The sequence below is a fragment of the Grus americana genome, chromosome 5, assembly GCF_028858705.1.
Source record: "Grus americana isolate bGruAme1 chromosome 5, bGruAme1.mat, whole genome shotgun sequence".
Classification (NCBI taxonomy): Eukaryota; Metazoa; Chordata; class Aves; order Gruiformes; family Gruidae; genus Grus; species Grus americana.
In genome coordinates this window covers 27,792,329-27,808,345 of record NC_072856.1, presented here as the reverse complement: position 1 = coordinate 27,808,345, position 16,017 = coordinate 27,792,329, and the positions used below count along the sequence as shown (strand labels likewise).

Below are 16,017 nucleotides of genomic sequence, written 5' to 3'. Positions count from 1 at the left end.
AGGCGCCTTCCCAACCCTGCTGTGCGGGAAATGGCGTGGCCGAGGGGTTAATCCCCCACCTGCAGAGCTGAGCGAGTGCTGTGGGCTGGGCTTGGGGGGCTGTCTCTGCCAGGGGGAGCTCAGGAGGTGGGAGCACAAGGTCAGGGGCCTCGCAGAGCTGAGCAAATGAAAAGAGTTTCCTGGAGCTTGAGCAGAGCCCAGTGCCTAGAAGTGTGAGTGAGTCATGGGTGAGGTGTCTTGGCCGCTGGCTGACGCCCAGGAGATCTGATCCCCACTTCCATCACAAGTCATCCTGCCCATGGGCAGAGAGTGCCCCCCCTGCATGCACATCTCCCTGGGGCTGAGGTCTGGCTGCACCCCCAGCTACATGGGGTCTCCATTCTTACCCTGGCTTTTCCCTTACATGCCTGAAGGTAGGGGAGCCATGTAAAACCAGTCTGACCAAGGGGTTAGCACCTGGAGGAGCTCCAGCTGACTCCTGAGCCTCCGGTGCCCAACCCTTGGCTTCCCAATTAGCTAAACGATATTACAGCTCGGCTTTTCTGACCCCGACCCATCTCCCTTCTTTGCAGACGACCTGATAGAAGCTGCCAAGAACGGCAACTTCAGCAAGGTAGGTGCCTCCACTGCCTGCTGCGATGTGCAGCCAGGGCTGGCTCTGAGTGCTCACCTGGCAGCCTGCTCGGCTGACGTTCCCCTCGGGCTATGGGAAGCCCTGCCAGCCGCACTCTGCGATTGCACTGGAGCAGCTACTCTCAAGGGCCTTCCTCCAGGAGCAGGCAGGCTCCTGGCAAGAAGCCTTGTTTCTCTCCTGGGGGACATGGAGGGAAGGGACTTGGCGGCATGAATGAGCTGGACAGAGCTCCCTGCCAGGCCCCGAATATCCACACAACCTGCTGGGCACCCCAGGGATGCGATGCTGGGGCTTGGGACTTGGAGCTGGGAAAGACAGCTCATCCTGAGCAATCTGGCAATCCTGTAGTTCCAAGAGCTGCACCGGGCTGGAAGAGACCTGATGGTGCGAGACTCCTCAGGCCAGACCGTCCTCCACCATGCCGTCAAATCAGGGAGCAAAGACATCGTCAAATACATCATCGAGAACGGTGAGCTGGGGCCAGAGTGCCACCCTTAGCAAAGGAGCCCAGCAGCCGAAGAAGCCCAACCCTCTGCTCAGAGGAGGTGCTCCTGGGCTTAGGTCCCTTCCCTCTGGGTTTGCTACCTCCTCCTCCTGGCATGTGGGCTTTCCCTGGCATCTGTCTGCCAGTACTGGGATGCCACATCCAGGCAGGGACCAGCGCGTCTCTGGGAAACAGTTCTCAGTGTCCTGCTTCTGCCTTTGGGGCAGCTGACCTGTTGTTTTTGGCAGCTCCCACTGAAATACAGGCTGCTTTATTTTTATTTAGATATTTCTCTGTAATGAGTCCACAATAACTCTTCTTCCCTGCTCTCAGCTGGGCTCAGATGCCATTGCTGGCCTGAGCACTTTGGAGCCAGGACCTTTGCAGGCAGCATGGAAATAGCAGTCCCTATGGAAAGATGCAGAGTGTGACTGGGGAGTAGGTGGGTCCATCTCTGCCTCGCAGCCGGGTCTTACTCGCCCTGCACTGTCTTTCTTTCCACAGCCCCTTCAGAAATCCTTGATGCCACGGAGGAGGAGAAGTAAGTTGCTGACTGACTTGCATTACCTGTTGGCCAGACCCTCTGTGAGGTGACCAGTTGTCTGGGCACTTACCAGCCCCCCTCGCTCTAATTACCAGCCATGGTTCCCAGTGCTCTCTGGACTGACTGTCCCAGAGCAGCACCCCCTCCTCTGTCAGGGCTGCCTGGACAAGTGTGCAACCCACCACGAGCTTCTGCTGCAGCTGAAATGCTGTCCCTTGCTGTCACCCACACATGCTGCATCTCCCTGTTTGGAGGGGTCATTTCACATCTCCCGCTTTCTCCTCCCCAGCGGTGAAACCAGCTTGCACCAGGCTGCAGCCTTACGCCAGCGCACTATCTGCCACTACATCGTGGAGGCCGGGGCTTCGCTCATGAAGACGGACCTGCAGGTGATGGTGGGAGGGCTGGCAGCGGGGCTGTCTGGGAGGACTGGGGGGCTGGCAGGAGCGGGGCCAGCAGGGGAGCAGAGCAAGAGTGCTTTTTCTGGGATCTTTGCCAGCTGGAGAGGAGCTGACATGAAGCACCCACGCTTGCCCAGCAGAGCCCAGCTGCAGAGGGGTTAAATCCCTCTCCTCCCTGTGCTTCTCTCCCTGTTGTTTTATTAAATTAGAAGCGAGGGGCTGGAATGTCTCATCCCCGTCTCCCTCTTCCCACTCTCTGGGGTCAGAGCGAGGACAGTCTTGCTATGAGCTCCCTCCCAGCTGCAGGGCCCCCCTCCACTCTCCCCTGTGGGCAGCTGTGATGGGGCACTGGGAGCTCCTCTTGGTGGGTGAAGCCGGCCATGGGGAGCAGGAGCAGTTGATGGCAGCAGTTTCCCTCGCATGCCGAGTTAATTGAGATGTGCCTTGGTGCTGGGAAATTGTGCCAGCTCTGGCAGAGGAGTCACAGGAAGGGGACTTGAGGCTGTGTTTTGGTACAGGAGGTTCCTGGGGCAGGCAGGTGGTGGAGAGGACACAGTGTGTCCGTCTCGCAGAGGCTCATAGCAATGGGATGTAGTGGAGGAGATGTAGGAATAAGCCAAGAAGGTGCCATCTTTGGGTCTGGGACACAGGGCAGGAGCCCAGGCAGGGGCTGCAAACTTGCTGGGGCTCGTGGAGCTTGGGAGCTGCCTCAGACAATGTGCAGCCCCCTTGCCAGCTGCCAGGGAGGTGCTCTACAGACAACCTCTGGCTCCTTGTCACTCCTCCTTGGTCCTGGCCAAGGCTTGGGCCTTGCACAGCACCTGGAGCAGGGCTGGCCTGGCTGGAGACTCAGCCAGCAGCCACAGGATGAGACAGCGATGCCCAGGTGAGGTGGTGACTGGGGAGAGGCAGGGGGAGAGGGCAGCTCTGGGGGCACAGCCCCCCTCTGCCCCCAGCTCCCTCATCTGCCTGAAGGAGGGGAGCAGCCCCCAACCTGCCAGCAAAAAGGGAGCCCTGCTCAGGCATGACAGGCTGCCCCAGGGAACAGGGCTTGCACGTGCCTGTGCAAACACGTGTCCGGGTCTGTAGCTGTCTGGGGACCCCTCTGTGCTGCTGCACTGACCTCGCCTGGGTCCTGGGTCACAGCCTGCCTGCACAGGCAGGAACCCACCTCATTAGAAGCCCCAGCGTCAGACCTGTGGCACGGGTTCAGAGCGGGCTGATCCCACACCCTGCAGCGGTGAGGGAGGCCGAGCCTCTATCAGTTGGCGTGCCTCAGCCCGACTGGGCAGAGGGGCCCTGGCAGCTCCGGTTTCAGGCTGCGGGCAGGCAGCGTTGCAGTGGGGCTTCTGCAGGGGGACAGGAAAGAAACTCAATTCCTCCTCTGATCTTTCCCCCACTTTGTTAAATGAGCACTTGCGTTCAAGGGGCTGCAGAGAGGAGGCCCCCCAAGGAGAACTGGCACCGAAGCACAGAGCAGTCTCCCTACCCCTGCCTGCACGTGTGCGGGGGGATATGTGCAGGACCGTGGGGTGTGCCCAGGTCTTGGGGTGCATGTGCAAAAGAGGGGGTTTCTTGGTGCGTTGCACTTCTCTGCAGCTGTGCACGGATGGGCTTTTGTCCACAGCTGCATCCAGGCCCAGCGGAGGCTCTGCATGTCTGACCATTGTTCCTGCTGGAGAAATACACTGTGGGTTGTCCTGGAGGCCCCGGCACCCTGCCACAGCCGCCCGTGCCCCGCTGCGCACCAGGGGACAAGCCGAGCAGGCTGGGCATCCCTTCTGTGGCAGATTTTCAATGGCCGTGGCAGAGTGCCAGGTTTCTGCAGCCTTTCTCAGCGGCACAGCAGAGCCCGGGCGTTTGGCGAGGAGGAGCAAGGAGCAGGGGGAGGGAAGGGGGAAAGGGAGACAGAGCTGGGAGCTGTTAACAGATTTGCTTTTTATGGAGTGCGGGAGTTCATTAGTGGACACAGTCCAGATGGCTGCAATAAGCTGGTGAAATGTGATCCTCCTCCGGGAGCAGGAGCGCTAGCCAGGCTGCGAGAGGGAAGGGGGGTTGGTATTCCCGGGCATTCCCCAGACATACCCCTCATTCCTCACCCTCTCCTGTCTGCTTCCCCAGCGTCAGGGAAGAGCAGGTCATGGGGACCAACCTTTGTCACCTCTGGAGAGGAGGGCTGGTGACAGTCAGGACCAGTTTCTATCCTGGCCCACATGCGGGGCTGATGGCCCTTCAGGGGATGGTTTCCAGCCCTGCAGCAAAGTCGGGCTCCTCAGGAGCACGTTTTTGCTCTGTGGCGAGCACATGAACATTCGGCTACCCCCTACCTCGGGGCTTGGCTGTGGGCTCTGCTGGACACAGCTGCAGCCACCTTTTCAGTGGGGGAATGGGGGCACCTTTGGGTGCCAAGGCAGTGTTTAGGCAGTGCTTGGCACTCTGACGTCTTTTGCCTCCCCTACGCAGGGAGACACCCCCAAGCACCGAGCTGAGAAAGCCAACGACCCCGACTTAGCTGCCTACCTCGAGAACCGACAGCACTACCAGATGATCCAGCGGGAGGACCAGGAGACAGCTGTGTAGTGCTCCGTGTGCCTTAGCCCAAGCCAGCTCAGGCAGGATGAGAAGAGGACGATGATGGCAACTGGCAGAGATGTGAGTCTGGCCCAGCCCTCCCTAGATGTCAACCTGGTCCCCTGAGAAGATGGAGACAGCAGAGCTCTGCCTCAGGCTGGGCTGGGACTCTGTTTATGAGGACAATGGGTATTTGGGACTTGAAGCCTGGCTCTTTGTGTGTGTCCCCCTTCACCCCCCATCTACCACATTCCCTGCCCTGGATGGGCTCCATCCTGCAGTCCTGTTGAGGCGGGCCAGGCTGAAGCCCCGGGTCACCGTTGAGCATGGGAGTGATGCCAGCGCCCCCTCTGCAGGCCTCTACCTATGATCCTTGTGGGATATCATTGCTTGCCCCCTCTCCCTGCCGGCAGTGCCCCTCCTTTAGATGCTCGGCTAGGTTCGTGTTCTCTTCCTCCTCTCCTGTCTGGCACAGCCGCAGGAGTCGCAGGCTCTGCGGGTAGACAGCAGAGGCCGTGAGCCTCAGACTTTCCCGCAAGGGAAGCACCATGACTTACTGCCCCTGCCTCCTCCTCCCTCCTGTCAATTTGGGGCTACGCGGGTCTCTCCGTTGCCCTGCTGGGGCCTTCTGTGGCAGAAGGGAAGTCCCTGGCACACCCAGCCTTTCCTCAGAGCATCTGGGGCTGGTGCAGCTGGAAGCAGGGCAGCTGCTGCCCTCCTGGTTGCCTTTAGTGCTCAGCCACTTGGCAGTCTGGCCCAGGGCAGGGACAGCATGGAGGAAGGCTACTGAGCCCTCCCACTGTCCTTCCCTTTGCAGGGCTGAGTAGGGTGGCCTGCACACCCGGTATCTGCTGAGCATCTCTTCATGAGCCTGCTGCAGCCTGTAGCCATGGTGGAGAGTTGCGCTTGGCCTGGGCAGTGGCTGTGGTGGAGCCCATTATATTTCCCAAATGCTGACTTCGATCTGGCTGCCCTCTCTGCTTCAGCTCCCCGCTCCCTGGCCCCAATGCTAGACATTGTATGGGGCTGGAGGGGCAGTGCTGGGGTCAGTGCTGCTCTCAGGGATTCCCCCCCATGCCTCCCAACCTGTCAACACGCGTCCTCTGAGTCCGACTCCTGCCATCCCCCAAACTGGGCGCAGGGCTTTGCAGGGAAAACTTGGGAGCTCGCCCAGCCCAGACACAAGCTCCCTGGGCAGCTCACCCTCTCCAGTTTTATCATAAAGAGGGATTTGGATGCATAGAAAACATCAGGGCTCCCAGCCCTGAGTCATGCCTGCAATGGGATGGCATTTCACCTACCATCTGCCACAGGGCATGAGGCACCACGACCAATTTCCTCTGTGGGTGCTATGGGTGCTGAGCATCTGCAGAGGCACCAAGCCTGCCCTTCAACAAGGCTTTTGCAGCACTGACAGTCTCTGGGACCAGGAGGTGCCAGCACAGGAGGAAAGTTGATGGCTCTAGGTCCTGCAGCCCTGCTCGGCCCCTTCGGGTGGGCAGCAGTTGTGAAGCAGGTTGCTGCTCGCAGCTTGGGTCCCAGGGGAGGATGCTGCTGCTGTGTGGGGTCTGTTAGGTCCCACCTGCACTCACACCCAGCTGCACCCACTGGGTAGTGCTGGGTGGCACGGTTCAAATCTCTCCTAATACCAATACCAAAAAAAGGGTATGAGGATACCGCAGAGAACCAGAATACCCTTCAGGCTTTTTGGATGGCATCAGAGTTCCCTTGGAGGATGGGGGATGCTGTGGTGGGGAGCAGCAGAGGCACAGGGCAGTGCAGAGTGCCAGGGGCCAGTGTCAGTATTGGCCATTAATAACAACAGTGTCCCACCATGTTCAGAGCTGGGATGCTCCAGCGGTGCCCAGAGTTCCCATCAGCACTGCTCACTGGCCACCAACAGACAAGGCGCTGTCATCTTCTCAAAGCTGCAAACTGCTGCCCCCGACTCGGGATGCCCAGCCTGGCCCACAGGCGTTTACAGCCCCAGTTTCCCCTTTTCTCCCCAGTTTTGTATCTGCCCTTATAGTTTTTGTACAGGTAGTTGAGAGACACACTGTCCCCCTCGCCGCCTGGCCCCTCCATGTGCGCGTGAGCTGAGTTGCTGTGCAATTCCAAGCCTGGCTTGTATTTCGGCGAAGGCGGAGGGGGTGTTGGTCGCCCTGCCCATGGAGGGCAGGGGTTCTGTGCAATACCTGGGTCTGTGTTTTCTAGATGCTGTTGTAGGACTGTATTTTTGTAACTCTGTGAGGGTGCCAGCTCCAGCAGGCCGAGGGCCTGGCGTGAGTCTGCGTTCCCATTGCTTTTCAACTTGGACCGTTTGGATGTTGTTGTTTCTTGCTAATGAAATAAAGAGATGGATGTTTTAGTTCCTGTCTCCAGCTGCATCCATGAGAATGCAGTGGGCACTGCATGAGTGACACCCTTCAAGGCTGTACCCTGAGGCTTTCGCCCCTGTCCTAACTGGGGGTGCTCTGGGGAGTTCCCTGCTGGGAACTCTGGGACAGTTGCCGGATACAGCGACTTTGTCCTGAGTGACCTTCTCCCCGACTCTGTGGCATACATCGATATTTGGTGTAACGTGGAACAGGGAGAAAGTGCACAGCCATCCCAAGTGATCCAGAAGGGTGTGGAAGTGTGAGCCAGGAGCTGGCAGCCGGCTGTTCCTGCCCCGCTCTGGCTCCTCTCTGGGTGACAGGCAGCAGCTCTGGCGTCAGGCCTGCCCTGCCCTTTGCAGCTGCACGGCTGTCAATGGGTACTGCAGCAGCATCCAGCCTCCAGATTTCAAAACGTTTCTGTTGACCCTTTTTGTGGTGAGTTGTCCCCAGCCATGCTGCTCTGCGGGGGACAAGCCTGCTCAGGGGCTTTTCCCGTTCATTCCTGGCTCCAGAGAGGAGCGTTGGGGGCCTGCTTCCAGTGCTGAGTGCTGGGGCTGCAGCCTCAAGGGCTGGGATTATCTCCAGCGGGAGGACTGCTCTCCAATTACAAAAGCGGGGGATTAGGGATGCTTCTGCTTCCAGCCCTGGACTCGTAAGGACGACTGTGGCCAACGCCGTCTCTCCTGCAGAGTTTCCTTTGCAAAAGGGAGGTAATTGCTCTGGCCAATGGCGCGCTGGTGAGGGAGCTGGGAATAGAAACGGTGGGTGATGGGGAGCTATACTCATACCTTAAACTCAGATTCCTGAGGGCAGCTTGGCAGCCTGCCTGTCACTCCTGCCGCCCCCTCCCCGTCCAAGAAGCAGCCTCCTTCCCTGGCTGCGTTGTCCCTTCCACCCCTCCACGCCTCCTTTTCATCGCCTTCAGCCTTTCAGCTCCTGCCCAGAGCTAACAGTGGGGGTCTGTAGCGGGTGTAAGGCACACCGAATTGTCCCGGCCTCCCTGGGCTGCTGCCCAGGGACCCGGCGGACGTGCGACTGGGAGGAGGGGGCCCGCTCCACTTCAGTGCCCAGACCCCGGCACATTGGCGCTTGGCCCACGTCTCGGCGGTGAGGATTGTCAGTAACCATGGCAATGAGAGTTTTCCAGCCACCCCGGTGTCAAATTTATGGTGAAGGAGAAAAACAGTCCCAAATGCAATCGCTGTGATGGGGGGGGGGGGGGCAGTCTACCTTTGATGGAGAGCCCTACCCTTTTCTCCAAAGGGCCTCAGCATCCCCCATTTCTCCTTTGCAGCTGGGTGTCAAAGGTCTGGAGGTCTGTCTGGCCCTCCCAGGGGATGGAACTGCACCTCAGGGTGTATGCCGGGGGTGGGGGAGGCTGTGCAAGCCCAGCCCCAGCTAAACAGAGCTGAGATGACAGCAGTTGGCCACGTTAATGATTACCTGCCACATGCCCACCTCCACAAGTCTGAACAGGGAAAAGTCCCCCCGTGCACAGCTGTGTCCCCGCACTGGCACTTCTGCGCCGTGCAGTAACAGTTCCCCCAGGATCAGGCTTCGACTGGAGATGGAAAATGTGGAGCTGACATGCCATGAATTATCTCGTGACAGTTTTAGAGGTAAAAAGCTCAAGTTAAGCAATTGCAGGGAAACACACCTGGTTTGGTCACGCTCCTTCTCTTCCCTCCTTCCCTCGGTATGAGGCCCCTTTCTGCAAACACAGCCTTCTGCTGCTTGTTTGAGCTGGGGAAGGAGCCGTTCCCCTCCCCATCCCTCAGAAACGGCCTGAAGGGACCAAGCACAGCCACTACGGGGAGTGATGTGCACCAGCGCATCTCTGCTCTCCCATGCAGCCAGCAGCTGTCTCCTGGTCCCCAGCCCGAGGAGACAACAGGAAGGGAATGGGAATGGCTGGAAATGGAGGAAGGAGTGAAAATTCACGCAGGGCTTCACTGCACCTTGGACTGCTCTGCCCTGGGGACCCCAGCAGGGTCTCTGGCATGGAGAACATTTCTCTGGCCAGAAATGGCTGAAGAAAAGCAGCAGTGCTTGCCCCGCACTCAGCTCTTTCACAGCTCCACCAGGCCCTGGTTTGCTCATCACAGTCCCATAAGTCAGTCTTGCAAACCTGATGCCACTGAACCCCAGCCAAAAGCAGCACACCTAGGCCCTTCCCCTTCTTTTTGACCATGAAGTTTGTCTCTGCAGCTTTCTGCAGCTTTGGTTTAAAGGCCCAGCGATGGGGGGCTGGGGGACTATTGGCTTTGCTACCTGTCCAGCTGTGAGGACCCATTTCTGCACCCTGTGCTCAAAGGTACAGCCCACCTTGTCCAGACCCCTTGCCACCCAGAGCAGCACCCGTTGCTGTGTGTGCAGTGAGCAGGGGAGATGATGCGCTTCCATGGTTGCCAGCCCTCCTTTAAACCTCTGCAGATGTTCAGGAAACTGCTGGCAGGGCGTTAGCTAAATGCAGGAATCTCTCAGAAAGCAATTGCTGGTTGTGAAGCAGCTCATAAAAAACAGCCCCCCCAACCCCACCTGTGGCGGCCCTGCTCTCAGCAGCCTTCTTCCAGGGTAAGGGGTGGAAAAATGGCTCCGTTCCCTACCACAGCCCCATTCTTCTGGCATGACACTCGCCTTTCTGGCTGGTAACTCCAGAAGAGAGTTGGCTCGGCCCCTGCATCTCCTCACCTCTTAAGAAAGGGGGGTGGATGGGGGGAAGGGAGCAGTCACGTCTGCAAGGTCCTTTCATCCCCAACCAGCAGTCTGATCTCATATCACTGCTTGGTCCAAGGAGAAGGGTTGCAGCATGGCTGAGCTGGGGACAGGCAGGTCACGAGGGACAGGGCTGGGGGGACACCTGGGCCAGCACGAAAGTGATGTGCTGCTTCAGGTGCTGAGCAAGTTCCCCCCTGCCTGGTACCCTCCCTCAAGGGGCAGAGCAAGCAGAGAAGGGTGAAAAGGGAGGAGACCATGAGAGGTCGCTCCATCAATGCCAGTGGCCTTGATGGAGAAGGAGGCATCCATGGAGCTGGTGGAGACCAGGGTGGTTCCCTTCACTCCATCTAGACCCAGGGGTGCCCCAGGGGCCATCCTCTAGTGGTTCTCAGAGTGGTGGGCCCCAGGGGAGCCCTGCCCAGCTGTTCAGCTTGCACCCCTTCAGCCACTCAGCCATGTTGGGGTGCGCGGTCGGCTGAACCCCACGGCTTCGTTGGTACCACGTTGCAGAGCCCAGAGGAAGGTGAGGCACCCCGCCAAGGGCAGAGGGGACATGAGGACGTGCCCTACTGGGGCCTGACCCCTCAGGCTCCGCTTCCCGTGCCGGGGAGCCCAACACACTCACTGGCGCGGCGCTCCCCCCTCCCCCCGGCCGTGTGGGGGGGCCAGCCTGTCCCCCGGGGCCGCCCCTCCGCCGGCCGGCCTGCCTTTGTGCCTGGCTGGGGGGGGGGGGGGACGGACGACAGAGGAGGAGCTTGCGAAAAGTTTTGGGCTAAAAAAACCACCTTTTTGCTGCCAGCCGAGCCCGACGTCAGGGGCCGCTGTGCGCTGCGCGGGGGCTCCGCACGCGGCCGCCACACAAAGGCAGCAGCTCCGCACCGCTCCGCACCGCAGGTGAGTGTGGGCCCCCCGGTACTCGGGGTCGGACCCCCACCCCAAGCTCCCGCTGACGGCACTGCCACCCGCCCGACGCCACGGGGATGGGCGCCTCCGGTTAAGACGAGCGGCGACCTTCCCCCTCGCCTCCCCGGGGAGGCGGCAATACTCCGGGCTGAGGGCTCCCCGGCGGGGGAAGGGGCTTTGCCGGGGTGAGGGACATGGCGGTGGCTGGGGAAGAGCTGCTGGAAGGGCGAGTGGGGCAGGGGGCCCGGCGGTAGCAGCCCCCCCGGGTGCGGGCTCGCCTGCGAGGAGCCAGGGAAGTGCCTGGGGGTGCAGGAGGAAGGAGTTTAAGGAGGGAGGCAGGAGTCCTGGAGAGCAGGCAGGGGCTGAGGCAGTGGCCCGGGATCTTAGTACCCCCCACCCTTGGGGGGGCACCCACACCGTTTCGGGGAGGGCTCAGGTGGTGGGAGATGCTCCGGCCGGAGCCCAGGGAGCTATTCCGGAGCGGGCTTGGCCACCGCCAGCCTCTCCGGGGGGCGAGGGGGGAGACCGGCCGGAGGGGAAGGGGCTGTACTGGGGTCACGGCACAGCACCTGCCCTGGGGAGGGAGCAGAGGGCAGAAGCGTGGAATGGCGCTGCCTGCTCCCCTCTCTGCCCCAAACCCGTTCCCCGTAGCACCTTCTCCTCGCTGTGAGGGGAAGGTGAGGCCGTCTGCTGGAAAGCCCCACAGCCCCCGCGGCTTTGCTCCCCTCCAGTACCTCCAGCAAAGCCTCCTGGTCATGCTAACGCCTTGGCTCACGGGGAAAAGCTGTCTCCCCTCTCCTGGCAGCAGGGAAATCCCTGCTGGCGGGGTGCTGGTACCCCAAGCCATGGGCTCCCCAAAGCGCTGGGCTCCCTGCCCGGAGACTGGGGGGCAGCTCAGCCCGCAGAGGGAGGGCAGCAGTCCTGCGCCCACCTCTGCCAAAGCCAGCTGCAATTTGAGCCGAGCCGAGAGGTCCCGCTGCTGGAAGAGGGGGCTGCGAAGAGGCTGATAGCCCAGCAGCCGACCTGCTCCCAGGAGAGCATCGGGGTTGCAGCGAGGGGACAGGAGCCGGGGAGGATGGTGTGGCCCACGCTAGGAGAGGCACTTGCCGGTGGCACTACCTAGCCCTGAGCAGTGTCCGGAGAGGGGTCCAGGCTCTCCCATTGCAGTGGTGGCTATTTGGGCTCTGCTTCAGCACCACCAGGCGATTTTTTTTTTTTTTTTTTTAAATAGGGCCGATCCTAGATTATTCAAACCCAGGGCAGCTAGAGGAGGGAGGAGAAGGGGAAACAGGGATGGCCATGGTGTGGCCAGGCTTCAGGCTGCTCTGCTCATGCAGCCCGAGACCAACGTGGTGTGAGAGCCAGCCAGGATCTGAGCAGGAGAGGAGCCAGGGCCACACAGGGGTGCGGCAGGACCTGGGCTCTGTGAACATGCCTGATGGCACTGGCAGCCTGACCAGGAACAGCTAGCTCTTGTTTGACCAGCAAAGAAGGGATCAGACTGTTTGGAAAACCAGTTGGAAAACTGCACTCCCTTTCCCTTATGAATGCTTTAGGATGAGCCATGGCTGAGGGTCCCTGCAGACCTTTGCTTGGGGGATGTGATGTGCAGGGCAGAGCCTGGAGCAGGTCCAGGAGTCCCTGGGGCTGTAGCTGGGCTGCCCCTTGGAACCTCCCCTCCCACCTCCCTGTCTACACATGGGCAGGCCCCCATGGTACCCATGCTGTGGGGAGCAGAGGGTGAGCACGGCAGCTGGGCCTGTCTGCCATGGGTGCTTGGAGGCCGCATCCGCAGGACCTGAGCTGGAAGGTGCTGGGCTGGGAGGCAGATGCAGGAGCACAGGGAGATGCTTTGCAGCAAATGATGGAAGTTTACAGAGCACCTGAAGTCAGGGGGATGCTGTGAATAGTGCAGGTGTCAGAGGTGCTGCCTCATCCGAGCTGCTGCAGAAAGCAGGACAGGAGTGCCCGTAACTCTGCTCAGCCCCAGCCTTGCCACCTGTAACCAGCCTGTCTGGGCTGAGCTCTTGTCCCCTTTGAAGGCAGCAGGATGGGAACAGGGCTGAGCTGTGCCTTGTTCAGCAGAATGGCTCTCGGCCAGGCTGGGCGTGAGGGGGAAGGCAGCTCTCACCCCCTCGGCTGCGCCTTCAGCCATCCGGGCTGTATAATTCCCTGTGACAGTTCAATGCAGAGCGAAGCCGGCAGCTTTGCGGCAGCGGACGCATGAAAGGTGAGTGCACTGGAGCCTGCATAATGCGGGGAGCTGCTCTCTCCAGCACTCTGCCCAGGGAGCCTGGGAGCAGGGAGCAAATGCTGACCCTGGGCTCTTCCCTGCGCTGATGTCCCCCAGGGCACATGGTGTGTCCTGACCTCTACAACCCAGTCCCACTAAACCCATTGTGGAGCCGGGGCAGGTGTGATGTATTTGCTGGCTGGCTGCTGCCACGCAGATATGGGTGTCATCCTAAAAGGCTTTGGGGGAGCAGGGAAGGGACTATCAGACTTGAGACGCCAACTCTGCACATCTGCACACCTGCTGGGAGTGGGAGCTGGGACCCCAGTGTTGGCAGCAGAGTCCTATGGAGGATCCAGAGGGGAGCCATCACCTGGCCCAAGGCTCCCATGGCGGGGGGGGGCAGGGCCCCAGCAGCTACACCCTTGTGTGCATGCACCCTCGTCCCTGACCTGCTTCCGTGTGCATGCACACACATGCACGCTACCCCCCTGCATGCGCGGGTGCTTTCCCACTCCATTTCTCCGACAAGCTCCCATGCTGTGGGGACTTTATTTTTTGGTGTTGCATCCACTGATTTAGCTCTCAGACTTCTCATGGCAGCGGGTTTGTTTTTGCTGGGCTTTCTTCTTCCCCCCACCTCGGATTCCTGTGGAGCTGGAGAAAGGTACTATGGCAGCTGCACCCCTCCAGTCCCAGGACTTTCTGGTGTGGGGCGGAAGCCTGCTGGGTGCTGAGTAAAGAAGCCACAGAGAAATACAGGGGAGTAGGGACAGGGGACCAGCATGGGGGAGCAGGATCCCCACTGCCAGCATGCTTTGCTTTCTGGGAGCAGAAGCAGCACAGGCCCTGGGGCTGCCTGGTGTTGGGTGCACCCAACCAAAGGGCCTTCCCCAGCTGCTGTGTGGGGTGCGGGGGTCCCCACGGAGAGCATTTCGGCCACACGCAGGGCATTGGAGGGCTGCAGGGATGGGAACAAGCTCTCAGCCCAACAGCTCCCTGGCCAGAGGCAGCTGCTGAGATGCACAATTAACCTTCCTGTTGCAATTAATACACATGGTCTAGCGGGTGGCAATGAGTAGGGCATGGAGGTGTACGCACACACACAGATGCACGCACACATCTGTGCAATGGAGGCAGCTGCTGTCTCACTCCCTGCCTGGCTGCCCGCAGCCCGCCATGCTCCTCCTCGCTGCCACATCGCACCCCGACCCCTCACCCTCCTCACTCTCTCCTTCCTCCCCAGGCAGAATGCTGGTCCGGGGCCTCCTCTTCCTCCTGGCGCTGATCCTGCTGGCTGCCACTGCCGAGGCTGGCAAGAACAAGAAAGGTGAGGGGCAGCCTGGGGCGGGGGGCCAATGGGGTGAGGGGCAGCTCAGGGTGTGCTCCCGTGTCCCTGCAGTGAGCACCCACTCCCCCTTCCCTCGCAGAGAAGATGAAGAAGGATGGCTCTGACTGCGAGGACTGGCGCTGGGGACCCTGTGTCCCCAACAGCAAGGACTGTGGCCTGGGCTACCGTGAGGGAACTTGCAAAGACGAGAGTAAGAAGCTCAAATGCAAGATCCCCTGCAACTGGAAGAAGAAGTTTGGAGGTGGGTGCATGGTGATGGGATGGCTGGGGACCACCCTGGGCTGGGTGGCCGGGGCTGCTGCCCATGCCAGGTCCTGACTGGTTGTGACACCTCTCCCCTCTCTTCCAGCCGACTGCAAGTACAAATTTGAGAGCTGGGGGGGGTGTAGCGCTCAGACAGGCGTCAAGACTCGCTCTGGCATCCTGAAGAAAGCCCTGTACAATGCCCAGTGTGAGGAAATCGTCTATGTGACCAAGCCCTGCTCTTCCAAGATCAAGTCGAAGTCCAAAGGTCAGTCCTCACCACCCCTGTCCCCCCAAGGGTCCTGCTGGGACCCCAGGCAGGAGCTCTTCAGGGGTAGCTTGGTCCACTGGGGTTCAGCTTTGGCAGTGGTGTGGGGGATCACGTAGGATGCCCTTCCCTCTGCATCAGCACATGTGGCAGCCCCAAAGTCCAGCTGCTGGCTGGGTGGGAAGCAGGTGCTGCTAGGAAAAACCCTGGTCCCCCCTCAAGTCACCGTCAGCTTCGGTGGGATGGCGATTTCCCCCTTTCCTCAGTGGGGCTGGTCCAAAACCTGGCTTTGCAAGGTGGGGGTAGGCCGCCCCCAGGGATGCAGCCCCTGCACCGTGCTGAGCCAGCCGTGCTGGCTACATTTCTGCCATGGCAGCGCCTGGGGATCGGTGAGCTGCCAGCAGACACACTAAATCTTGTCTCCTGTGCTTCTCGGATGCAGCAAAGAAGGGCAAGGGGAAGGACTAGAGCGGGAAGCCAGCATCCTCGTCGGCCTCTCGCCTTGGTGCCCATGGGACTGGACACCCAGCTGCAGCCGGCCCACACTCCAGTCTTCCTCCTCCTCTCCTTCCTCCTTTCCATGACCTCCTCTTTCACTGCGATGCCTTGTTTTAATAACTAGTGTTGTAGAGAGCAAACCCACCTGCCCCGCAGGAGGGGCTGCCCCCCTCCTCGCCACCATCCGGTGCGTCCCCCTCACCTCCTCTCGGCTGGTGTTGGGGTTTGCTGAGATGTGCCTGGAGAGCCGGGATGGGAGCACACATATTTCCATGCTCTGGCACAAATGAGTTGCCTTTGGTGCATCTTTTGTCAAGCCTGGGAGCCTCCCCGCTCCTCTGCGGGCTACCGGTGCCGGAGGGAAGGGCAGGGTGTTGAATGCCTGAGTAACCCCATCACCCGCATGCCCCTCACCCGTGTGAGGACTGCTCTCAGCTCGGGGGGGCTTCTTCCAGCATCCCTTTGGCCAGGGCAGGAGTTTTCTGCAGCAGCTGGGGAAAACAAAGCCACTGTCCCCAGGAACCACCGCGTCCCCTCTCCTCCATCACTTCTAACCGTGTGTGTCCACGCCCGGGCTGTGGCCCCTTTGCCTTCGATGCACCGACGCCAGTGCTGGGTGGGAGCTCTCGCTTCTTTTGGAAAATGGGGTTTGTTTTCTTTTCCAATAAAAATCTTTTTAAAAAAACCCTCTGAACCCACCCATCATCCCCACGTGGTGCTGCTGTGCTGGAAACCCCAGCAAACCTCAGCTTTGCCGACCCCACTGCGACCAGCAGTGAAGTCACCGTGCA

The 16,017-nt window shown here is 60.3% G+C and overlaps 2 protein-coding genes across 7 annotated transcripts in view; both read left to right on the top strand.

Moving 5' to 3' along the window:
* The window catches only part of DGKZ (diacylglycerol kinase zeta), a 45,049-nt gene extending 38,047 nt beyond the window's left edge, over window positions 1–7,002 (top strand). For all 6 annotated transcript variants that reach the window (XM_054826716.1, XM_054826710.1, XM_054826712.1 and 3 more), the window contains 5 exons: window positions 573–613; window positions 983–1,103; window positions 1,623–1,659; window positions 1,952–2,051; window positions 4,527–7,002. In XM_054826716.1, the coding sequence (XP_054682691.1) occupies window positions 573–613; window positions 983–1,103; window positions 1,623–1,659; window positions 1,952–2,051; window positions 4,527–4,643 (416 nt within the window). In that variant the 3' untranslated portion in view covers window positions 4,644–7,002. The remainder of the gene's footprint in view (window positions 1–572; window positions 614–982; window positions 1,104–1,622; window positions 1,660–1,951; window positions 2,052–4,526) is intronic.
* Window positions 7,003–10,511: 3,509 nt separating this feature from the next.
* Window positions 10,512–15,915, top strand: MDK (midkine). Its single transcript, XM_054827340.1, has 5 exons — window positions 10,512–10,624; window positions 14,113–14,196; window positions 14,297–14,458; window positions 14,567–14,728; window positions 15,171–15,915. Exons 2-5 carry the CDS (start codon window positions 14,118–14,120, stop codon window positions 15,194–15,196), a joined length of 429 nt encoding a protein of 142 aa, XP_054683315.1. The 5' UTR covers window positions 10,512–10,624; window positions 14,113–14,117; the 3' UTR covers window positions 15,197–15,915.
* Window positions 15,916–16,017: the final 102 nt, after the last annotated feature.

Coding starts and splice junctions, on each gene's coding strand:
- MDK (XM_054827340.1), top strand. CDS start 14,118: ATGCTGGTCCGGGGCCTCCTCTTCCTCCTGGCGCTGATCCTGCTGGCT. Junction 14,197..14,296: donor GGCTGGCAAGAACAAGAAAG/GTGAGGGGCAGC, acceptor CTTCCCTCGCAG/AGAAGATGAAGAAGGATGGC. Junction 14,729..15,170: donor GATCAAGTCGAAGTCCAAAG/GTCAGTCCTCAC, acceptor TCTCGGATGCAG/CAAAGAAGGGCAAGGGGAAG.